At 41.2% G+C, this 26,410-nt stretch overlaps 1 protein-coding gene across 2 annotated transcripts in view; it reads right to left on the reverse strand.

Annotated features, from left to right (window-relative positions):
- The window catches only part of SNX9 (sorting nexin 9), an 84,573-nt gene that overhangs the window by 7,921 nt on the left and 50,242 nt on the right, over positions 1–26,410 (reverse strand). For both annotated transcript variants that reach the window (XM_072141050.1, XM_072141049.1), the window contains exons 5-12: positions 24,573–24,723; positions 23,572–23,725; positions 20,330–20,414; positions 19,140–19,265; positions 15,094–15,211; positions 6,606–6,736; positions 4,720–4,823; positions 1,121–1,224 (exon numbers count right to left, since the gene is read on the reverse strand). In XM_072141050.1, coding sequence (XP_071997151.1) covers positions 1,121–1,224; positions 4,720–4,823; positions 6,606–6,736; positions 15,094–15,211; positions 19,140–19,265; positions 20,330–20,414; positions 23,572–23,725; positions 24,573–24,723 — 973 coding nt within the window. The remainder of the gene's footprint in view (positions 1–1,120; positions 1,225–4,719; positions 4,824–6,605; positions 6,737–15,093; positions 15,212–19,139; positions 19,266–20,329; positions 20,415–23,571; positions 23,726–24,572; positions 24,724–26,410) is intronic.

Raw genomic sequence — 26,410 nt, forward strand, 5'->3', positions numbered from 1 at the left:
AGCTTCAGCCTTTCCTAGTTCTCCCCTTGCTGCCCTCTGCATATATACACATCTTCCCATTTCTGATTTCTTAAGTCCCTCCTCATGGCGTCACCCACTGTGTCATTCTTTTCAAAGTCTGCCACAACGACAGACACAGAAAGAAGGGAGGGGGGAGCAGGAGGAGTCCTGATGCTGAATAACTTGATAAACATTCAGTGATTCAGTGATTATCGTTAAGGCAGTAACGTCACATGGGTAGCCTAAGTAAGAGTGGCCAACCCCTTTGATAAATGGGGCAGGTGATAACATTTTACTTGGAGAATTAAGTCTTTGTCCTGTTTTTCCCCTTTCATCCCAAAGCCTTGACTTGATCAGTTAATACACTTAAAGTCTACAAATGTTCCTGCAGTAAGCAGAAATAGGTTTACTACAACTCATCGACAATAATGTAAAATACTAATACAAAGTATAGAAAATTTAATTATATAAGGTTCAAAACTTTTTGCCAATAACAGTTAGTATAACCGTTTATTAAAGTGTTTGTTTTAAAAAAAAAAAAAATGTTTCAAGAAGCATTAAACATATTTTACAGCTGATAACAGTTGCGAGCAAGTGCTGGCACTGATCGCTGGCCAAGATGTAGATGTGCTGTATAGATGCCACAGTAAAGTTTGACCATGGAATCTAACAAGTTAACCAACGTGGTCAAACCTGGCATCTGTACAGTGGCGCACATGTGCGCATGTCCTACATCTTGGCCAACAATCAGTTAACCATGTGACGATCAGTTGCCTTGACAACTGAAAGCCTGAAAGACTCCCGTAGCTCTCATGCGACAACTGTAACAGAGAAGCAGTATATTGTACAAGTGATCAGGCCTGGTTAGGCATAAATTAATAGTCAAAAAATTATCTTTTCAAAACTAGATAAAATTTTCTTAGCCAGTCTTTGGCTGCAGCAATGACCCGCGTCGGCCATTAACTGACTGTGTAAGTATTTGATGCGCAGCAGAAAATAACAGGAATAGTGGGAAGTTAAAATGGTTCATCAAAGGATTGGTAGAAGCGAGTAGCACAGTCAGTTATCATAATTTACTAAATTTCTATCTTTAATATGGTTAGGTGTGTGATCTACATACGTCCTGTGCATCGCTTCCAGTGCTCCTGGCCTACGTTAAGTAAATCCTTCACACCATCATCCATTGCTTTGGTGAACCTGCTGACCGCTTCACACTTTTGTTCTCTGTAGAAACAAAATTACATTTAGAATACAATAATACACATTTTTTATACATACAGGCGGTCCTTTACTTAAGAACTCCTGACTTACAGATGACCCCTAGTTAAAGACGGACCTCTCTGCTCACTGTGACCTTTGGTTAAAGGGGTATTCCCATCTGGGCATTTAAATTTCATTTAATTCATTTGCCATATGTAAACATTTCTTCAATTGGATGTTATAAAAAAAAAGTTCCTGTGTGAAGATAATTTTTCATAAATGTAGTCACGTTGTCCCTTAGAAACAAGATGTCTTCCTCTGATATGACTACCTCACATTTTGGCAGCATTAGCCAGACACCATAGAGTTCTGCCCAACTTCCTGGATTCAGCGATCATTACCGCAGGATGTGGGGCATGCAGTAACTCCCGGACATACAAAAACTTTGTTTCCTTGTGCAATCACTGCAGCAGAAGTGGCCGTATCCAGGGACACAGTCTTGTTTCTAAGGGACCATATCACTACATTTATGAGAAATTATCTTCACCCAGGTACATTTTTTTAAATGACATCTAATTGAAGAAATGTTTATATATGGCAGATTAATGAATCTGGATGTGAATGCCCAGACTAGAATACCCCATTAAGTTCTCTGAATGCTTTACTTTAGTCCTAGACTGCAATGATCAGCTGTAAGGTGTCTGTAATGAAGCTTTATTGATAATCCTTGGTCAAATTACAGCAAAAAAAATATGTTTAAACTATAATTGTCACTAGGGCAAAAAAAAAAAAAAAATGTCTGGATCTACAATTATAAAATATAGAGTTTTGACTTACATACAAATTCAACTTAAGAACAAACCTATGGAACCTATCTTGTACGTAACCCGAGGACTGCCTGTACCATATACACTTGAGTATAAGCCAACCCAAGTAGAAGTCGAGGTACCCAATTTTACACTCCTTAATAAAATGTCCACAGCAGAGCGCCCCCCTTTGTGTAACGTCCACAGCAGAGCGCCCCCCTTTGTGTAACGTCCACAGCAGAGCGCCCCCCTTTGTGTAACGTCCACAGCAGAGCGCCCCCCTTTGTGTAACGTCCACAGCAGAGCGCCCCCCTTTGTGTAACGTCCACAGCAGAGCGCCCCCCTTTGTGTAACGTCCACAGCAGAGCGCCCCCCTTTGTGTAACGTCCACAGCAGAGCGCCCCCCTTTGTGTAACGTCCACAGCAGAGCGCCCCCCTTTGTGTAACGTCCACAGCAGAGCGCCCCCCTTTGTGTAACGTCCACAGCAGAGCGCCCCCCTTTGTGTAACGTCCACAGCAGAGCGCCCCCCCTTAGTGTGACGTCCACAGCAGAGCGCCCCCCCTTAGTGTGACGTCCACAGCAGAGCGCCCCCCTCAGTGTGACGTCCACAGCAGAGCGCCCCCTTAGTGTAACGTCCACAGCAGAGCGCCCCCCTTAGTGTAACGTCCACAGCAGAGCGCCCCCCTTAGTGTAACGTCCACAGCAGAGCGCCCCCCTTGTGTGACGTCCACAGCAGAGCGCCCCCCTTGTGTGACGTCCACAGCAGAGCGCCCCCCTTAGTGTAATGTCCACAGCAGAGCGCCCCCCACTGTCCCCCGGCATCCTATTTTCCCCGCACCACCACCTGCTGCATCTTCGTTTCTCTGCTCGCATAGGTGTGCATCTGCTGGCCTGACCAGGAACCTGAGGAGCTGGGGTGGGTGGAAGAGGACACCGATGGAACCAGAAGATGTGCTGCGGGGAGAAGAGGACGCCCGGGGACAGCGATGGAGGGGGAGTACTAACTTTATTTTTTTATATACTCCAGTATAAGGAGCATGTTGCTTTTTCAGCACACAAATTGTGCTTGAAAACTCTGCTTATACTCAAGTATATGCAGTAAATATTCAAACAAGATTGTTATTCCTTTTACCAATAGCACCAAAGATCAGAAACACTACTACACAAAATAATAAGCCAAGCTTATTAGTATGGGGGAGAGAGTCTTTAGAGGAACAGTGTGTCATTTTAGTCTTTCTCCAGCTGTCAGATGCAGATAGCAGTAAAAGTGGCAGTTAAAGAAGATTTCTTTAGAATCTACTGTTGTACTTTTAGCATCTCATATGCTGCTTACTGCATAAACTTAAATATTATCATAGCAAGAGTTTGTCAGGAAATCCGCTCCTATAGTAAACAGTTATGATTGATAGGCTACTAGTTATGTCAGGAAGTCATGGTATCCTGTGTCATTTTATGTCCAGTGAAAATTACTGTACATTCCTAAAAACCTTATCTTAATAATAAAAAGTAAAACTGGTTTTAGAAAATACAACTTGTACTTGTCTTAAAGGAAATCTACCATTTGATTTCATGCATTATGAACCAAATATATCTTGAGAATGCTGTAGATACAATGATGCGGGTATTTCAGCCTTCTGTTGATAAACACATTACACAGAGTTTTTTGAACAGTCTAGAAAGGACTAATCAACCTGAGCTGGATGACTTATACACAGCAGCTGGGGGACGGAGCAGCGATTGCCTGACAGGCAGAAGTAATCAAAACACAGTGATTACATAATTCTCCGAACAAGTGCATACTTAATGTGAGATGAAAAGTGCGTAAATCTAGCACAGAAGCGACAGAGCTTTGTTATCATAATTTTTTCAGCAAAACCACTCAGCACAAGATATACTTCTGCATCAGTGTAACTACAGCATTCTCAAGGTTTGTTTAGTTTATAATGCATGAAATCAAATGGTAAACTTCTTTTAAAATCTAGAAATTGATAGCAGAATTTATTTTGGGCAAATGTCTCCAACAACAGGGGCAAACAAACCTCTATGGGGCAGAAGTGATCTGCATAGATGGACTGGAGTTTATAAGCCATAGGTGCAAAACAAACAAAAAATAAAAAGACTAAACCAGTTTATAAACCAGTCTGTGACGGAGCATAAAATAAATTGCAACAATGTAATTTCCTGCTCTGCATACTCCTGATGAAGATTCTCTTTCAATATAGCATTGAAAGTTAGTAATGTTTGATAAGAATAAATATGTTATTGCACACACCAGACTCGAAAAGATTTTATGGTTAAAATAAAAAAAGACATTTAAAGGGGCCCTACAGAGGTCTACTAAAATACTGTACAGACACTTCTATGTGGGGTTACCAGCACTGACCTAGAACTATAATCCAGATTGCAGGTCTGCCCTGCTGTTCTGAAAGAAGGGACTCATTGCATTAATTAGCACAATGATGCTTCTTCACTGTGGTCAGTCCATGAAGTACAGCCAGAGTAAGGTTTAGGATTCATGGACCAACAATGGTCGTGTACTTCTAGTGACTACCATTCCAAACATTTTTGCACAAACATGGCTTGTACAGAAAGTTTAAACCTTTCATTACTAACTATAGCTCATTTAAAATTACAATTAAAGCATAAAAATATAGAGAAATTCATTCACTTATATGGCAACTTAAGAAAAGAAATCAAGTACAAAAGCATTACACTTCTATTATGTCCAAGTCCGGCGCTTCTGGTTCTATAGTAAAAAAAATCATGCTGCCAACTAGTTCATCTTTCTCTGCTTTCCTTTTGCCAGTCTTCCACTCCTTTAAATTTAAAGGATAAAATAAGATTAGCCATTTTTCAGCAATTTACTTTACATATATTTAGACTTGAAACAGGTTTTCTCTTTTTTTTTTGCAGTGTTTGTGGACTATAAATAGGGTGATTTTTTCCAATTTATTTTGAACAGTACTGTAAAAGCAGACTTTGCGGCTTCCCTTGGCAGCCATAAATGCCAATACCTTATGGTACAAAAGGCTGAGATTTGCACATGCCCTGTGCAGTAGGGACGTTTATAAATGTCATGGCAGTGGCCAAACGACTATATCTCCATAACCCTGGCACCTAAAAACAAAATTCTGGGGTCATATTAAATATATAATATGTATTATGTATAAATGCTTCAAAGAACTACATATATCTACCCTTAAAGTTGTACTAAAACATTTAGATTTTTATGTACAGCTTTCTATATCCGATTGTAATTTTAAGAATAGACATCTCTGTTTCTGTTAAGTATGCTTATATCATATTAAAGAGATTCTCCTGTTTAACACCAGAATTGTGTTCCTAGGTTCCAGGGTTCAGGAGAGTGTCAACTGAAGGCAGAATATAGAATAAGCTGGAAAGATTTCCGCTTTGCAGAAGTACATGCACCCACTGCATCTATAGGTAGGCTGGGAAAGGGTGATGGAATAATGCTGTACATATTGTAGGACAGCGACTGGGAAGGTAATAGACGGGTATATATTCCTTTCAGATTACTTCCTTACCTCTGGTAAAGGTTTAATGCACTGACAAAAGCCTGCACAGTCCTAATTACCAAGTGCATCTGGGAAGAGGGTTTTTAACCCAGAGCTGCATACTGGGCTAGAGCACTTTGTGAGAGACATTGCGCCAGCCGCTGTGAAAACGCTTTTTCTCTAGAGAGGGAATCACTGCTATTCAGGTAGTGTTCAGACAAGCCAGCTTTTGTTTTCCATTTTATTTTACCCCGCCTGTAAAGCCACATTGTTTTGGCTGCCAAAAAAAGCCGCAAAGAAACTGCATTTGCGCTGTATGTGTCTTTGGATTTTTCCATAGAGATCGTCATTTAAAGAAGTGCATAGCAGAACATCAAAAATTGACCTGGACATTAAGGCACCAATGACCATCAGTCACAAAGGGTTTAAAGGGAACCTGTTATCTCCAAGGGCATATTTGGGTATGACAGGTTACAAGGAAATTTAATGCTGAATGTAAATCATCTTTTTGTTACTACATAAATCACTATAATCCTTCACAATTCTTTAGTTTATCTTATGCCAGTACCCCAGTGCTGAGTATGGGTTTAGATGGGGAGAGGTCATTTCAAATGTAAAAGGTTGTCTTCGCTCCAATCCCTGTTCCCTTCAGCGTTGCTCATCGAACCCCCCCTCACACAAATCCTCTCTCTTCCTTCCTCCTCTTTTATACGTTGGCTGACCTCAGCAAGCGATACTCGTGCTTGTGCGGTACGCTTCCTTCCTTGGTCAGGCGCAATGAGAAGTGTTGTCATTCTCAGTGTGAATGTGTAAATAGGCCCGATTACTAGAGGGTGAGGAGCTCTGCAAACTCGGTAGTGATTTTGCATAGCTCCTTACTGCCACAGTATCGCTTATCATAGTGAGCCAACGTAAGCAAGAGGATGGAGAAGGAGAGAGAGGATCATGGAGGGGTGGTTTTGAGATGAGCAACACTGAAGAAAGAAGGGATGGGGACCCAGACAACTATTTAGATTAGAAATGCAACACAGTTAATATAGAAACCAATCCTATAACCAATTAATGAATACATTAAAAATATACCTTCTCATCTCGGAAAGTAAGAAACTGCTGGAAAACATCACTCTCGGATATAACAGGATGTCGACACATTCGAGACATCCAAGCCTGTAACCGCTCCATACGCATCTTAATAAATTCTTCTTCAAAGCGGCCTAAAAGATAAAAGTATTAATAATCATAATTCAATTCACATCACACTTTCCGATGGTGACTGCAGCTTTACATCAAATCTTTCTAAGATTTTTTCACATGAAAGACATCAAGCTTGAGTGAAAAATATTGCAATATAGAATGAGAATAAGTCAAAATCCAGATCGTCTCGCTAGATGTTCTTCTCTTCACCTTGCAGAGAATTGCAGATCCTTGGTGTCCTCTTTAGGAATGAAGGAATGTATATAGCGTAGCTTGTCCATTAATCAGATCAAATTTCTTTATTTTAGTTATACTCACATTTTCCATTTTTTCCATTCACATAAAAATCATGCAGTATAAATGCAGCATTCTAGCCAGCACTGCCCTAGCACACTGTATGCATGACTTTAATGTGTATTTAAAAATGGAAAATGTGTGCATAACTACATACAGACTTACACATGACTTACTTGTGTTTTAACCAAACAAACTTCAGATGAAAAACCTGCTGTACAAATATCTTCACATCTCTGGGGAGTTTCAATTTTTTGGGGGGGGATTTTTTTTGGGGGAAAAAAAAAGTCTTGTTAAAAAGTGCTTGCATCTGTCCGAAGGTCAGGAGTATTCAGCACTGTCAGATCCTCCTGACCGCTGTCCTGGCAGACAAAGTGCTTCACATGATATCTGACAGAGCAGGTCCTCTGCAGTGCTCTCTCCCTCGCCCAACTGTCCCGCCAAAAGCGAGCCAGTCATAATGAAACTGCAGTGTGATCTACAGGCAATGTGGTATAATGCAGGAGGTGAGCAGACTAATATTTTTTCTTTCTATGCTATGAAGTCTAAAAATTTTGGAGATCAATCAAGAGTTACTCACATGCTGAACATGGTTTGCGTAGCTAGCAGAACATGCTGTTAAACTAGCAGTGTAACATAGAATAGCAGTTTGTTATCATTAGACAAAAAATAGACCACACATGTGTATATCTTTGTCATATAACCGAAAAAGGTACATCCTCACCCTGACACACATAACAGATCTAGTGTTTAAAGGGGTTATCCGGGTTTAAAATTTTTTTTATGGCCGGGCTGGGGAGGGTATTTAAACATAATAAACATGTACTTACCTCCTCCGGTGCTGCCGATGTCCCGCGCCGCAGCCCGTCTTCTCCGAGCGCCGGTTTCATTACACCGGCACAAAGGGAGCTTCCGGCCGGCCGGATTCTCCCATGCGCACCATCTCCCAGCGCTTACAACGCTGAGATAGGGACGGATGGGAGGAGCCGTCCACAACGCGGACCGGAAGCTCCCTGTGCGCGGCTTCCGTGCCCCTGTCTGTTTACAGGGGCACGGATCGAAGTGACCGCGGCGCGGGACATCGGCAGCAGCGGAGGAGGTAAGTACATGTTTAACTATCCCTCCCCAGCCTGGCCATAAAAAGATTTTTAAACCCGGATAACCCCTTTAATAATCTTATTTTACTTTTGCCTCTTCTTTTATTATAATTTGTGGCTTAAAGACATAGGCCACTTGTTTTTACCACCCCAAATACAGGCGGTCCCCTATTTAAGGACACCCGACTTACAGACAACCCCTAGTTAAAGACAGACTCCTCTGCCCACTGTGACCTCTGATGAAGCTCTCTGAATGCTTTACATTAGTCCCAGACTGCAATGATCAGCTCTAAGGTGTCTGTAATGAAGCTTTATTGATAATCCTTGGTCCAATTACAGTAAAAACTCAAATTGTCACTGGGGCAAAAAAAAAAAATTGTCTGGATCTACAATTATAACAAACCTATGGAACCTATCTTGTAAGTAACCCGGGGACTGCCTGTAAAAGAAAGTCCGCCTCAATAGGTTGGTTTCAGCACAATAAGGGTCTGCACATTACTTGTCCCCTGACCATTGAAAACTCCAGCTGACCCAATTTGGAACTAGTCAAGATAGGAATAAAGGGAGAATCTACTAAATGTCTTCTCATCAACTGTGATTACAGAGGAAAATCCATGGCAGATGGCAACAAATAACAAATACTCTATTTAAAGAAAATCTACCATCAAAATCAAGAATGATAAACCAGGGACACTTATGTACAGATGTACAGATCCACGCACCAAATAAGCCTAAGGAGCTCTAGGGGCGTTTCCAGAGCCCCTCAATAATATATTTTCACTGGTTGTTGCAATGAGCAGAACACGTCTTCTGTTCTTTTCTTCCTGACTCTGCCTGTGTAATATTGCAGAAGCAGGTGCAGGGGGACAGGAGACCTGCTCAGCTCACAGTAACAACCAGTGAAAAGACATCACTGAGGTGCTCTGGAGAAACCCCCAGAGCCCATTGAGCTCATTCGCTTAATTTTAAAAGTTTAATTTTAGAAGGAAGCCAGCCATGGATAACAAATATAAGAAGATTACCAGAGTCACAGTGCCTGGATCTTTGAGTGAGTGAACATGGTTTATGAAGCTTGATTTTGATGGTAGATTTTCTTTAACCCGTTACCGATGAGTGCCGGTGCATGGAGAGGGCTCGCACAAGTGCGGCACCGTACAGCTCCGCACATGTGAAAACATAGGACATGTCCTATCTTTCCCCATGTTACGGCCCGACCACCATGCATTGTTATGGAGAGGGGAGGGATCGCCTTAGCCGGGCAGGCATAGGTTTGTGTGAATGCAGCCTTTGTGTGAATGCAGCTCTGTATTCACATGATCTAACTGGGGATGTATATTTGGCTGGCCTATGGTGGCTTGGCATGGTGAAGTGAGCACAACGAGTGAGCACACTGTACCTTTGCCACAAACAAAGATAGAGCGTGCTCTAATCTTCAGCTGTATGAACAGCCGTACAGCATTATTTTCTTAGGAGAGGAGGGGGGAGGTGAGCAGCTCCCTCCTCTTCAGCATGATTAGCTATAGCAGGGCAGGCATACGTTTATGTGAATACACCCTTAGAAGATTGAAGCTTGTTTTAACTGGAAAATGAAGACAAAAGCCACACTAAATTACTTGGTTTACTTCAGGATGTCTGGCAAGCTCATATAGACGTCATGGTTGGGTGTAAAAATACTTTTGGTCGAATACAGGCGGTCCCCGACTTAAAGGACATCTACCACTAGGATGAAAGGCTGTATGCAAATCAGCCTGAGGGGCTCCAGGCTCCATTAATACCTCAGGCTCTTTAAAATGACACCTATCATCAGTTTGACTGATGGTTGATCTCCAGCATTAGATGCCCATTTCTTTAAAAACTGTTCCAATTAGTGCATAATGTATAAAGAAAAAGAATATTAGCTCAGAAAATAAATACATTTAAAAAATGTAAATGTACCGACGGCGCTCGGGCTGATGTCAGAGCCGGGGCATGAAGAGAGCGGGGCATGCGTTCTCTCCTAGCTCCTCGGCCGGGAGCAGGAGTAGGCTTACATATGTACTTTAAGGACACCTGACTTACAGATGACCCTCTCCCTCCACTGTGACCTCTGGTAAAGCTCTCTGTATGCTTTATTTTAGCCCCAGGACGCAATGATCAGCTGTAAGGCGTCTGTGAAGAAGCTTTATTAATAATACTTGGTCCCATGACGGAACAGAATGGATAGAGAGAACATGCCTCACAGAAACACCACAAATATGTGCTCAGTAGCTATAGGCTGTTTTATTCACCACCCCATGTGGTCATCTAAGCACAGGTTCCATATGCAGAAACACATGACTTCTACCCAATTCATAAATGTAGTTTTCTGATATACAAGCAAAGGATCAAACTTCAAGTTGGTCTAGAGATGCAAGTTTTTCCATATCTCTTTTTTATATATTTTTTTAATACAAAATGATTACCGTATATATTCGAGTATAAGCCGACCCGAGTATAAGCCAAGGCCCTTAATTTTACCACAAAATACTGGGAAAACCTATTGACTAGAGTATAAGCCGAGGGTGGGAAATGCATTGGTCACAGCCTCCCCAGTATATAGCCAGCCCCTGCCCCAGTGTATATAGCCTGCCAGCCCCTGCCCCAGTGTATATAGCCTGCCAGCCCCTGCCCCAGTGTATATAGCCTGCCAGCCCCTGCCCCAGTGTATATAGCCTGCCAGCCCCTGCCCCAGTGTATATAGCCTGCCAGCCCCTGCCCCAGTGTATATAGCCTGCCAGCCCCTGCCCCAGTGTATATAGCCTGCCAGCCCCTGCCCCAGTGTATATAGCCTGCCGCACCCTGCCCCAATGTATATAGCCTGCCGCACCCTGCCCCAGTGTATATAGCCTGCCGCCGCTGCCAGACAGATCGCACAGAAGATATACAGGGGTCGCCGGAAAGGTGAGTTTAGATATATTTATTTTTTTGACTCGAGTATAAGCCGAGTTTGGGTTTTTCAGCACATTTTTTGTGCTGAAAAACTAGGCTTATACTCGAGTATATAAGGTATTCTTTTTTTCTTTTTACTTTCTCTCTTACTAAATCAAAAACGTATCCAGGACTGGAGTTCTTTTCCGGTCTGGTGTTTCTGACTCATCTGGCATAAGACACAAAAGGAAAAACATTCTTCCAAGCCAGACATAATGGAGAAAACACATGCTGTATCAAATTATGTTACTTTTATACAACCTGTGGCTCATCCTGTTACTCATAAGTTTCTCAATATACCCTATTAGTCCTCTTTATGCTGCAGATTTTTTTCACATCAATTAGTTTTTTTTCAGTTGAAAAAGTCCCTCATTTGAGCATACCTTAGCTAAAACATGTCAGTTGGTACTACTGTAAATGCTAAATAGCCCTGAACCATATAAGATGTCACAAAAGAATATAAGCTCTAGACATTCCTCATGGAAAACTTCTATCTGTCATATGCAACAGAGACCTTCATTTACTAGAAAACCATTCTATAAAAATGCAAAGAATTTACTTTCAAAGTATATCAGAAAACTTCATACATATATATCATAAACTGAAGTGTTAGGACTGAAATAAAGAAATCTTTTTATTCCCTGGTAAACAATAACAAGAAACAAGATGAAACATGCAAATCCTAAAATGATGAGCTATAAATTATGGTGTTAAACATCCAGGAAATGGATTTCCTTTAGTTAAGATCACATTTTGCTAACATCCTTGTATTGTAACAATACAAAGTTAAAAAGGTAAACCTTCTAATACCACAAATATTAACCTGGGTGGTGCATTTCACTGAAGGACAGCTACAGAGTGCATGTCCTTCATTCAACCCCCATGCAACCCCAGGTAACGTTTCAATATAAATACTGGGACATTACATTAAAAGCCATAGTTGTCCTCTACAATATGCAATACACCTCTCCTGCAAATCTGTAAGTCAGCTGTAAGTTCAAGTTGTCCCTGCTTTTTAGGCACAGGTATCACACACATCACACAAACTGTTCAATAATGTTAACAAACAGAAAGGAGGATATAGATGCTTGATCCAATGATGTTCACTGAGAACTATGCATGTTGGAAAGGAAGAAAAGCTTAGCAACGTTTAAACCACCTCTATCTGTGCTACAGACACAGGTTAACGTTTATAAATTATGCCAATTAGCCTGCAGGGCTCCTGGGGTTGTTACCAGAGCCCCTCAGTAAAGTTACAATGAGCAGAGCAGGTCTCCGAATCCACTTCCTGTAGCTGCTAAGTTACAAAGGTAGAGGGAGGAGGGAGAAAGCAGGGAGAGGGCGAGACATGTTCTGAACATTGTAATAGCCTGTCGAACTACAGCACTTAGGGGCTCCTCCACTACCATTCAGGATGATTTGCATAATTTTAATAATTTATTTTAGATGGAAATCAATGGATAACTAATATAAGAAGATCACCACAGTCACAGTGCCTGGATCTATGAGTATGTTCCTTAGTTTATCATGCTTGGTTTTAATGATAGATTTTATTCTATTTTCATACTCTTCTTATATCTATGCTGGTTATTTCCAATACTAAGCTGCATGGGTTAGCTGCAGGTCCCACCAATTCACACTATAGATCTTTTCAAGGCCCTATTTGCCACCAGGCACTACATTGGCAGTCTTTAGGGTATTTACTAGGGAAGGAGGGTGGTCACAAGAGCTGCTTTTCAATCCTTGTTGAAGTCTCGCATCCTTTTGTTACTACTATGGAAAGACTTTGTGGAACCCTATACTACACCATATTCCCATACTTAAAAGGAACACCACTGTGACCCTACTGCTGATTCTGCACTTAAAAGGAAAGCTTGTTATTTATAATTGATCCATGCACTTATGTTGCCAATTGGCAGAGAAACAAGCTAACGTTCATTTGTTTGGCCAATCACAGTACATCTCTGTTTACGCACAGAGGATTGCTGCCAATATTCAATATATATATATACACTCACCGGACACTTTATTAGGTACACCTGTCCAACTGCTCGTTAACACTTAATTTCTAATCAGCCAATCACATGGCGGCAACTCAGTGCATTTAGGCATGTAGACATGGTCAAGACAATCTCCTGCAGTTCAAACCGAGCATCAGTATGGGGAAGAAAGGTGATTTGAGTGCCTTTGAACGTGGCATGGTTGTTGGTGCCAGAAGGGCTGGTCTGAGTATTTCGGAAACTGCTGATCTACTGGGATTTTCACGCACAACCATCTCTAGAGTTTACAGAGAATGGTCCGAAAAAGAAATAACATCCAGTGAGCGGCAGTTCTGTGGGCGGAAATGCCTTGTTGATGCCAGAGGTCAGAGGAGAATGGGCAGACTGGTTTGAGCTGATAGAAAGGCAACAGTGACTCAAATCGCCACCCGTTACAACCAAGGTAGGCAGAAGAGCATCTCTGAACACACAGTACGTCGAACTTTGAGGCAGATGGGCTACAGCAGCAGAAGACCACACCGGGTGCCACTCCTTTCAGCTAAGAACAGGAAACTGAGGCTACAATTTGCACAAGCTCATCGAAATTGGACAGTAGGAGATTGGAAAAACGTTGCCTGGTCTGATGAGTCTCGATTTCTGCTGCGACATTCGGATGGTAGGGTCAGAATTTGGCGTCAACAATATGAAAGCATGGATCCATCCTGCCTTGTATCAATGGTTCAGGCTGGTGGTGTCATGGTGTGGGGAATATGTTCTTGGCACTCTTTGGGCCCCTTGGTACCAATTGAGCATCGTTGCAACGCCACAGCCTACCTGAGTATTGTTGCTGACCATGTCCATCCCTTTAGGACCACAATGTACCCAACATCTGATGGCTACTTTCAGCAGAATAATGCGCCATGTCATAAAGCTGGAATCATCTCAGACTGGTTTCTTGAACATGACAATGAGTTCACTGTACTCAAATGGCCTCCACAGTCACCAGATCTCAATCCAATAGAGCAGTGATGGCGAACCTTTTAGAGCCGGAGTGCCCAAACTTCAACTAAAAGCCACTTATTCATTGCAAAGTGCGGGCACAGCAATTTAAGCAGTAATTTATTTCTCCTTGTTCTTTGACAATTTTCAATCGTTCAGCCTCCTAAGGACACCAACCCAGTTGAAAGGAGGAGGGCAAATTCGTCTATCATTGTAGGAAGATTCTCCAGGAAGATTCTTTGAGTCCTGTCTGGTGAACTTCATTCTGGGGTGATGGCCTAGGTGCCCACGCAGAGGGCTCCGAGTGCCACCTCTGGCACCCGTGCCATAGGTTCGCCACCACTGCAATAGAACATCTTTGGGATGTGGTGGAACGGGAGATTCGCATCATGGATGTGCAGCCGACAAATCTGCGGCAACTGTGTGATGCCATCATGTCAATATGGACCAAAATCTCTGAGGAATGCTTCCAGCACCTTGTTGAATCTATGCCACGAAGAATTGAGGCAGTTCTGAAGGCAAAGGGGGTCCAACCCGTTACTAGCATGGGGTACCTAATAAAGTGGCCGGTGAGTGTATGTACTTTTATTGACGAGTGAGATTAGGCCACTACAAACCAGCACCAGAGTATGTCCACATGTGGTTAATTTATAGCATAATTTGCTGTGACAGCCTAAATATGCTTTTTGCAAATGTTGCAGATTGATGTAGATATATAAAAATGGATTGCTGCGAATCTACCACCCTAAGAGCTAAACCACACCAACTATTTAATGGCTGAATTTTATGGTCCAAATATCATAGTTCTGTAGGATGCAAGAAATCCCTTCTTTCCCACAGTACTGAGAATAGGAATACAGTAGAATGCTTTTATTCTGCAAGGAAACAGGCAGACCTTGCATCTTACATAGCTATGACACTTGGAGTCTCATCCCGTCACAGTGTTCGGTCTATAAAATCCAGACACCATTTAGTCTGTGATTCATTGATTGAGCGTGCATGTTTGTTTTAGCTATAACTTTTTCTAAAAACTTAAAATTCTTAGAATTCTTAAAATCTTACCTGTAACTTGTTTGTCTGGAAGAGAAGGAATGGGAATAGCCAAGCCAAATTTCACCAAGAGGCGCTCATACAGCCAGTCAAAGTGCTTATATCTGTGGTTTACTGATCGGTTTGTGTTCTAGAAGAGAATAGGAATAAACTATAAAAACACTATAAAAAAGTCCAGAGAGGCTATAAGATTGCGAAAGGTCCATTACATTGGTAGATCAATGGCAACAAATGTTCACAGGAATACTTGTTCCCAATAATTGTACCATAAATGCATGGTGTCAATCAGCCAATAAAACACTCATTTGTTGGCTGACTGTATTATTGCCAGCATGCTGCCAAGAAATTGCATTTACTGGGGGAAGAAATGACCGTTGTGACAATGAGCATTGATCAGTATTGGTCCTGCTCAAACATAGACCCGTGAAGGAGGTCTCTTAAAGGGGATTTCCAGGCACAATCTATGTATAGGATAGGTTATCAACAGGTAGTCAGCTGATTCACACCATGGATGGAGTTGAAGAAAAAGGCTCTGTAGATAATGTAACAGCTACGGTGGAGGCCTGTAATTGACATCATAGATAGACCTCAACTATGAGAGACACAATGAGAAAACAAATCCAGAAAATCACATTGTCTGATTTTTTAAGAATTTATTTGCAAATTATGATAGACAATAAGTATTTGGTCAATAATTAATGTTCATCTAAAAACTTTGACAGAGATCAAACATTTTCTGTAAGTCTTCATAAGGTTGGTACACACCGTTGTTGGTATGTTGGCCATTCCTCCATGCAGATCTCCTCTAAAGCAGTGACATTTTGGGGCTGTCACTGGGCAATACAAACTTTCAACTCCCTCAGAAGTTTTTCTATGGGTTGAGTTATAGAGACTAGCTTGCCCACTCCAGGACCTTGAAATGCTTCTTAGGAAGCCATTCTTTCATTACCCTGGAGATGTGCTTGGGATCATTGTCATGCTGACAAACCCAGCCAAGTTTCATCTTCAATGTCCTTGCTGATGGAATGAGGTTTGCAATCTCACGATACATGGCCCCACTAATTTTTCCATGTACACAAATCAGCCATCCTGGTCCCTTTGCAAGAGAAACAGACCCTCGTCATGCTTCACAGTAGGTATAGTGTTCTTTGGATGCAACTCAGAATTCACTCTCCTCCAAACACAAAGAGTTGTGTATCTAGCAAACAGTTCTACTTTGGTTTCATCTGACCATATCACATTCTTGTAATATTATTTTGAAACATCCAATGTTTTCTAGCAAACTTCAGACAGGCCAGATATGCAGTGGCTTAAGCAGGGGGATACGTCTGGCACTGCAGGATCTGAGTCCCTGGCGGTATAGTGTGTTACTGATAGTAGCCTTTGTTACATTGGTCCAAGCTTTCGGCAGGAAATTCACTATGCCACCCCCCCCCCCCTCTTGTGTGGTTCTGGGATATTTGCTCACTGTTCTTGTGATCATTTTGAACTCACGGGATGAGATCTTGAGTGGAGCCCCTGATCGATGGAGATTATCAGTGGTGTTATACGTATTCCATTTTCTAATTATTGCTCCCACAGCTGATTTCTTCACACTAAGATTCAGTCTTTCCAGCCTGATGCAGGTCTACAAATTTTGTTTCTGGTGTCCATATGGACTTGACCATAGTGGAGTTTAGAGTGTTTGAGATTATGGACAGGTGTCTTTTATACTGATAATTTCAAAAAGGAGCCGTTACTACAGGTAATCGGTGGAGGACAGAGGGGCCTCTTAACCCCTTACCGACAAGTACGTCACATGCCGGGTGCATGGACAGGGCTCTCCATAGCCGGTAAGTCTTTGCTGCATATTGTAGGTGTTTTCCTGCTGATCGCCGCTGGCGGCTTCATTAAGACGGCGACGCATGGGAACGGTGATGACGGCGTGATGTCATTGGGGAGCGGCGATCCATCGCCATGACAGGCTCGGGTCTTCCGAAGGCCCGAGGCTGCTTTGGGTTAACCTATTCATTACAATGTGCGATCAGTTCAACTTAAATCACCCCCCTTTCCCTATAACTGATATAAATATAAATAAACAGTAAAAAGTCATAAACACATTAGGCATCGACGCTTCCGAAAATGCCCGATCTATCAAAATATAATAAATTCTATAAAAAGAAGGTCATACAGTCCTAATAAGATAAAATTGTAAATGTCATCAAAAGCCGCAAAAAAAAGGACACCTTCCAAAGCTCCATATACCAAAATACACAAAAGTTATTAGCTCCAGAAGATGGCAAAATCCCCCAAAAATTTTTTGTACATGAGTTTATAATTTTTGTAAATGTATGAAAACATTATAAAACCTATACAAATTTGGTATTCCCGTAATCGTAAAGACCCAAAGAATAAAGTAGACATGTCATTTGGGGCATACAGTGAAATCCGTAAAATCCAAGCCCACAAGAATACGGCACAAATGCATATTTTTTACCAATCTCACTGCATTTGGAAATTTTTTCCTGCTTCCCAGTACACGGCATGGAATATTAACTACCACCATTTTGAACTGTAATTTGTTACGTAGAAAATAAGCCATAACACAGCTCTGTACATGCTGTTTGCATATTTTCCACCCTAATTTCCAAAAAAATTATCAAACAATGTAATTTTTATTTGGTCTCTCATAGATAAGGTCTATGTATGATGTCAGTTACAGGCCTCTCTCATTTTTTTAAGTGGAAGAACTTGCATAATTGGTGGCCAACTAAATACTTTTTACCCCCACGGTACATGTACTTTCTGCACCACTCTCATTGAAGTACATGAAAGTTTAGCTTGTAGTAACCCAGGACAAGTGGAGCTGTCTGATGAACATTGTCTGATAGTTACCGTATATATATTTGAGTATAAGCTGAACCGAGTGAAAGCCAAAGCACCTAATTTTACCATTAAAAACTGGGAAAACCTATTGACACGAGCCAGCCGAGTCAGTTTTAGCATTGCTGAATAGAGCCTTTTACAACAATCCCAACAATACCTATATCATGCTGTTGGCTTCTTCCTAGCCGGAGATCCAGCCTGATACATCTATCAGCCCCCTTTCTGTAAAGGGGCCGAGCCTCCAGTGGTATACAGCCAGCCGAGCCCCCAGTGGTATACAGCCAGCCGAGCCCCCAGTGGTATACAGTCAGCCGAGCCCCCAGTGGTATACAGTCAGACAGCCCCCTTTAGTATACAACCAGACAGTCCCCTTTAGTATACAACCAGACAGCCCCCTTTAGTATACAACCAGACAGACCCCTTTAGTATACAACCAGACAGACCCCTTTAGTATACATCCAGACAGCCCCCTTTAGTATACATCCAGACAGCCCCCTTTAGTATACAACCAGACAGACCCCTTTAGTATACAACCAGACAGCCCCCTTTAGTATACATCCAGACAGCCCCCTTTAGTATACATCCAGACAGCCCCCTTTAGTATACATCCAGACAGCCCCCTTTAGTATATAGCCAGACAGCCCCCTTTAGTATATAGCCAGACAGCCCCCTTTAGTATATAGCCAGACAGCCCCCTTTAGTATATAGCCAGACAGCATTGTGTAGTATATAGTCAGCCCCCAGTACATAAAATAAACTGAGTACTCACCTTTCCAACACCACAGGCAGCTCTTCTTCTTACTTAATGTGCGCCCACTCCAGGTCAGGGACGGGTCCATGCGCACGGCCTGGCTGGTGCACAAACTGTGATGTCAGCAGAGGCTAAGAAGAGGACCTGCCCGGGGCGTCGGAAAGGTGAGCACTCAGTTCATTTTTTTTTTATATACCCGAGTGGGAAATGTTCAGCACAAAAATTGTGCAGAAACCCAGCTTATACAGTATATACGGTAAGTTATAATTTTTTTTCACAAAAATCTCTGTAGGATTGCAACTTGTAAACATATTATTCGACGGATAACACTAAAGTCACAAGTCCTTCATGCAAAGGCTCATCTATTACAATGCATTTTCAAACAAAAAAATTATATTGGCATTTAAATATTAAATTATTTTGTTTCTTTTATCTTACTTACCGTTGAAGTTAGTTGATATTCTATGTAACTCTTCAGACCGTACATTTTGGTTCCCTTACGTGGATCGGCTACAACACAGTCGAATGTTGCCGTTGGGTAAACCCACATTGGCCCATAATCTCCTATCTGCGAAAATAATCAATTTCTCGTTAGACAATGTTTTATATTTAAAGCATAATTCTGAATTTACATGGACAAAAATAGTTTTAGTATTGCTGAATAGAGCCTTTTACAACAATCCCAACAATACCTATATCATGCTATTGGCTTCTTCCTAGACAGAGATCCAGCCTGATACATCTATCAGCCCCCTTTCTGTAAAATTATGGGCGGACACCTTCTGGTTGTGAAATAAGCTAAGGGCACTGAGGTCAGAGCAGCTTTCCCTCACTTCCCATAAGACTGAGCTCTCCTCTAATGCATTATTACTAGCAGCCCAGCATCTTAGGCTGAATCATCTCTATAGTGTTGCTGCTGTACAACACAGATGTGACCCTAACCTGACAGATAAATTCTATGTCAGTTTTACATTGTCACCAACATGCATTACAGTTACAGTGACCTATACACATATATTATTAAACACAATTACAAATACATCTTTGCACTATTACACAGACCTATAATTAGATAGTAGCAGGCCCAAATTTTTAGTTCTGGCTCAGGGGCATCCCGTTAGACCCAGACATATGGGTCAATCCAGCAAATTAATGCCCCTCGCAACTAGCTATGGCTAGGATTGGCCAGGGGCAGAGCCTCTTGTCCAATCATAGCCAGGCCATATGTCTGGGTTAACTTAAAGAGGTAACTGTAAAGTCTAAAAACTTTTCTAATCACATTGCATTCACCGCCCGAACTCCTTCCCCCCATTTCATGAGCTGTTGTGCGATGTGCTTCTTACATTGTGCACGCCGCACAGCGGAGGATCGGGAGCATGCACTTCTCCGGGGGAAGGAGCAGCAGAGCGAAGTGCATAAAGTAAGTAGCACGGCGCGTTGCTGGTTTTTATCCATATGCCGCCGCCATCCCCATATGTTATCCCCTCCAAGCAGTTCTGTGGGTCTCAAGAGTCTCAATGTCCATAGAGGGACTTACGGAGCAAAATATAAAAAATAAACAGTAAATGGGCACCCTCAAACTTCTAATGAGATAACCTTAAGCCGCACAACGTACAATAGAGGAAGACTTACAATAATGGATATTTTTTCTTTGGGTTTTGTTATCTGTTTGGATAACAGATACTGTTCAACTCCAGACTTTCCAAAACCAGGGAATCTATTAAAAAAATAGCTTAAACTTAGAAATACTCCAAAAACACAAAAAAAAAAACACAAAAGATATGTTATCTTTGAATGAAATTATTAATCCCCTTTTTGGTGCCAGGAGTGTATGGACATTTGAACCTACAATAGCAAAACAATTATTATGCCACATCTGTCACTAGGGACTACCTGTGATGTTCTATGTCCTAATGCCTTCCAACGAATTAAGGTGTCAATGCAGACATTATTTTATGCATGCCTCCTGTCATAACCACTACCATAACAAATGTAACCTTATTCAAAGCCTATAATATCCCTAAACCAAATTAATGTGTAAACTTTCATTTCTGATGCAAAAGCGCAACCTATTGCAGTTCATGGACGTGCAATTACTTCTTCTGTGTAGGAGGTTTAAATGAAGCATTTAGAAATGCTCAAGAGCAACTGCTACCAAATATGGATATGATTTTAAGTGAAAGTCTGAAAAAAATGCGAAAAAAAATGGAAAGAAATGAAAAATTGTGACGTAATTGTGAAATTGTATTCATCCCCCCTCGAGTCAATACTTTGTTGGACCACCTTTAAGTGCAATAACAGCTGCCAGTCTGTTGGGGAATGATGCTTACAACTTTGCACATCATGAGGCTGAAATATTTTCCCTTTTAATTATTTGCGAAATATTTTTAGCTCAGTCAGATTGGTTGGAGGACATTTGCGAACAACAGTTTTCAAATCAAACCACAAGTTCTTAATGGGATTTAGAAGTGGACTTTGGGCAATTTTAACACCTGACTATGCTTTGATTTAACTTTTAGAAGCCTTAGCCCTTTTCTGTTTTTGTGTTTCCGTTTTTTACTCTTCACCTTCCGAAAGCCATAACTTTTTATTTTTACATTTAACCCCTTAAGGACCCAGCTCATTTAGAACTTCACCTTAGCAATATATTTTGCATTTATTTATGGAAAAATTTCAAATTTGGTGAAAATTTTGAAGAAATTAGTGATTTTCTGATTTCTAGAGGTTATGCTCAACACATAGTAACTTATTTGGACGGTTAGACTAAAATTAACCATATGTCTTCTGTAACCTCTACTTGCAGCAGGACGTACTATAATTTTAAACAAAAGGAAAACTTTAAATCACCCCCTTTCCCTAGAACACATATAGAAATAAACAGTGAAAATCATAAACATAATATGTTGGTATGTCCCAAAATGCCTGTTCTATCAAAATATAAAAAAGATTATTCCGTGAACACCATATTGGGAAAAAAGCGCCAAATCACCACTTTTCCCTCATTTGTTAATCGGTGAATATTTGAATCAAACGATTGAACAGTCATATAGGGCCCAAATTGCTATAAATTAATATGCCAGCACATACCGCAAAAAATCTTACATAAGTCCGTACCCCAAAGTGTGAAACTGTTTAAATCCATTAAAACCTATATAAATTTGGTATTCCTGTGGATTGTAGCGACCCCAAAAATACTGAAAAAGTGTCATTTGGAGCGCAAAATAAATTCCATAAAGACAGAGCCCAAAAGAAAACGGAACAAATGTGTTTTTTTTTGTCAATTTCACAGCACTTTTCCAGTTTTCCAGTACATTGCATGGAATATTAAATGGCATCACTCAAAAAGTGCAATTTGTCCCGCAGATAACAAGCCCTAACACATCTCTGTAAACATAAAAAAGTTACAAGTTTTATTAGGCTTACAAATCTATTCACAAAAAATGTAATAATTTTTAACCCCCTTGTTTTACAATTTTACAAGTTTTGCAGTTTTAGCTCCTATCACTAAATTCCATAGTGTACTCTCTAAGTAGATGTTATTAGATCATCAGGGCACAGGGTTTACATACACTTTCATTTAGCTACCGGACATTCTGCTAGTATGTGTCTCTGTGTGAGCTCCTCTTGGAATGCAAGGGTTGTGGGCTAGAGGCAGAGAGCAGCTCAGTGCAGTGTCTAACAGAACAATATATCCTACCGACCCAAAACGACTGGCATTAACGCTCACTGAGAGATATATCCATTAAGGATTTAATGAAGAGGGCTCATGGGGTAAGCCCTCTTCATACAGACTTCATATTGCAGCAAACACCCATCGTTAACACCCGTGGTCGGTGCTAGCACCAATCACTGGCTTTAACTCCTTGATTGTCGCCGGCAAAGGCGCTGGTGGCATTTAAAAAATGGCAGGGCATTGGCGCTGCATGGTTTCTGAAGATTCGTTACAATGAACCACTGGCTCATGAATCCTATGTAAAAACGTCATATACTGCAATACAGTCGTATTTGCAGTATACGGTAGGAACGATCAGACCATCAAGGTTTGAAGTACCCTAGAGGGTCTAAAAAAAATAAAATAAAAAAAATATAAAAAATTTAAATCCCCCCCCCCTTTTCCCAAGAACTGATGTAAAACTAAATAAAAAGTAAAAATCACAAACATGTTAGGGGATTTTGGGATGTGGTGATACCTATCAAAATATAAAAGTGGTTATTGCTGATATACTGATGTATGGCAGTGTATTACAGCAGTCAGCCTATGCACATGCATAGGCTGACGTGCACACTGACAGATCCTGTCTCAGACACGTTCTCGCCTGAACCCCGGGCTGCCATACAGAACACCCGTGAATCTGGCATGGGGGAGGTGGGGCCAGATACAGAATCCCTATAGACGCCGCTGTCAAAGGGTTGAACAGCTGGGATCATGGCTATTATGACTGTTGTATACAGCTGGGTTGGACATCTGGACAGTTGTCAACGATGACAGCAGGTGAGGTTGAAAATGTACATCCAGGGTGCAAATTAGCCGCTGACCTGGTCATACATAAACCAGGGGCACTTACTAATAGATCCAGGCACCATGGCTGTAGTATTTTTCTTATATTTGCTACCCATTGCCTCCTTACTTCCTTCCAAAACCAACTTTTACAATTATGCTAATAAGCCAGAGGGTGCTTTGAAGGCATTACCAGAGCCCTTCTGTGCTGTAGCTTCACGTTAGGTTAGGACATATTGCATGCAGAGGAGAAGAGGTAACTTCCCTCATGATCTTTAATTTTGTAGCTTACAATAAACTGACAGCAATATATGGAAGGTGAAATTGCATCACATTATTATAATCAGTACGATGTAAAAATCTAAATTTCTTGTACTTGTTAAGAGGTATCTTCATAGAGCTTTGCTTTCCTCCAGCCCTTTGAGCTGCTCCAACATCTGAGGTCTCTGAATCTTTGTAGCCGAGGTAACCAGGCGGAGAGGATTTTGGATCATCCCAGTCATCATCCCACTCATCATCATCAACAGCTCCTAATTTTATAAAAAAGAAAAAAAAAGGGGGGGAGGGGTTCTTCAAAAGTATTTAGGCAAAAGATCAATTTTGTATTGTCGGAAGAAGAAGCTACGGTAGAGCCCTATTCTACACTAAAATACTATAATAATTTCAATGGAGTTGTGAGGATTCTGTAAATAACAGTAATGTGAAAAAGGGAGAGGCCAAAGAATTTGAATGGTTAAACCAAGATGTCAAAAACAGAATGCAAATGAAGAAAAAAGATGAATACATTTTTGTCATAAGTAACATATATGGGTTACCAAGCCTTCTAAAGACCAAGACTCTTTGTCAAACACCTACGATTTGATATCAAATGGGGAAAACTTTCAAGAACAGTTATCACTGGTCTTGGCAGTTGTATTGGGAGAAGGCCACTCCTGCCGCTGGTCTCATAGATGTAGTAACCTCACCCATACAAACAGCAAGATAAAAATGTATGTTACAGAGCAGAAACCACAACTCGAATGCACATTTTCACCACTGGTCTAGAACCAGTAAAAAAACAAGGACCAAAAACAAAACAAAACAAAACAAAAACAAATTACTTGCCCAGAGGCACGTTTGATATTATATAAATATATGACTAGGGGAGTTAGCTGGCTGCGACCGGCTGGGGGGGTTGAGTGTTAGGTTATGTGTTGTCTGTCGTGCCAGATGTTTAGCTGGCCTATTGGTCTGTGTAATTATGCATATATGAATGTTTGTATTGTGTAACTGTATTGTTTTTGAAAAACACAAAATCATCAATAAAAATGTTTTGATGTAAAAAAAATATATATATATATATATGACTAATATGACTGAATACCATGTTCATCTCACCTGGACCCTGGTATGCCTGTGGATGACCAAATGCAGTATCCCAGTTGTCTGATGTGGAGTTTTTCTGGTTTGCACCCCAAGGGTCACTTGAGTTGTTGGTTGCAGGTTTAGGTGGATTCCAACTTGACCATGGGTCATTTGTAGCTTGAGCCTTAACATTAAAAATATGAAAGGTATGAATGAATGCATATAGCTAAGGAATATGATGGCGCTATATATAAATAGATTATTATATTATAAAAATGCTTAATAAACTAAGGACTTCACAAATGGCAAGATTACATACTTCTTATGACTGATATTTAAAATACAAGTTTATAAGACCATACTATAGTTTTGTACTGCCTCAAATTTGGAGTTATTTCTAGAAGAGGATAGCCCTATTATATTTTCCTGTAGACAGCAGCCTGCGTATCCATAGCTCTGCAGCATAAGCCAACAAGGACCCGCATTATCCTCCTGCACGAGACTCTCACGATCAGGGCCTAATAGACACCCCAGAAAAGAGAGCTAAAATCAGCTAAACAAAAAAACAACTATTGTAACGTGAACAGAGTTTGAACTTGTCCCAAAAGCCTTCAATGACTGTCGAACTGTTTTCATAGGAGACATATTTCTGCTATCACCTCCATCAAATAAAAGTACAACCTTGACCTACCACAGAGGTATGAGCACAGTAATCTAAAACTAACTTTATCTTGACCGATAAGAACATAATAGAAAAACTATTAGCAGAGGTTATTAAATCTCAAGAAGCTCAACAGGAATTTATTCTCTTAATGTTTAATAATAAGAAATGTGTCCTTCTTCATAGAGAACGAATGCCGGAAAATGCGCTTTTAATTTTCTCTTGTGGACCTGCAAGCTGTAAACTCAGCAAATGATTGCTATAAACTATGACCCTCTCCCCTCACATCATCTACCTACTCTCCATTTCAATGACATTCCCTTGTTTGTACACAGCATACTGTATTAAATAATAGGGACCAAATTATTAAACAAGCACAGCAGTCAGTCACCTTGTCATGGCCTATTGGAGTACGCACAATCAAACACAGAGAGCAGTTATTTAGCCACACAGTGGGGCAGATTTACTTACCCGGTCCGTTTGTAATCCAGCGGCGCGTTCTCTGCGGTGGATTCGGGTCCGGCCGGGATTCACTAAGGCAGTTCCTCCGCCGTCCACCAGGTGGCGCTGCTGCGCTGAAAAGCATCTGATCGCACTCAAGTTCACCGGACCGGACCAAGTGAAGGTAAGCGCGTCCTAAGCGACACTTTTATTGTTTTAAATGCGGCGGTTTTTCCGAATCCGTCAGGTTCTCGCTCGGCCACGGCCCCCGATTTCCTTCGCGTGCATGCCGGCGCCGATGCGACACAATCCGATCGCATGCGCCAAAATCCCAGGGCAATACAGGGAAAATCGGCGCAAATCGGAAATATTCGGGTAACACGTCGGGAAAACGCGAATAGGGCCCTTAGTAAATGACCCCCAGTGTCTAAATGACTGTACATCAGGTTCTACTCAATCTTTTCCTACAACACTCAGTTTCTTCTGTCCAGTATCACGTTGCCATAAGTAGTTGGTGATTCCATAACCACTTCAATGTTCTTTTCACAAGTTTAAAAACCAATTTCATGCCACTTATATGTAACGTATGTACACCCAAGAATAAGCTAACTTTTGAGCACATGCTTCTATCTTAGCTTTTATGCTGATACTTGAGTAAGCAGGGCCTGGGGTTGGAAGGTGCCTGCAGTTTACAAGCCGGCAGAATGTGGGTCCATGACAGGCGCAGAAAATCAATTGTATGTATGCAAGACACACATACAATTAATTA

Source organism: Engystomops pustulosus, chromosome 3, assembly GCF_040894005.1.
Source record: "Engystomops pustulosus chromosome 3, aEngPut4.maternal, whole genome shotgun sequence".
NCBI classification, from domain to species: domain Eukaryota; kingdom Metazoa; phylum Chordata; class Amphibia; order Anura; family Leptodactylidae; genus Engystomops; species Engystomops pustulosus.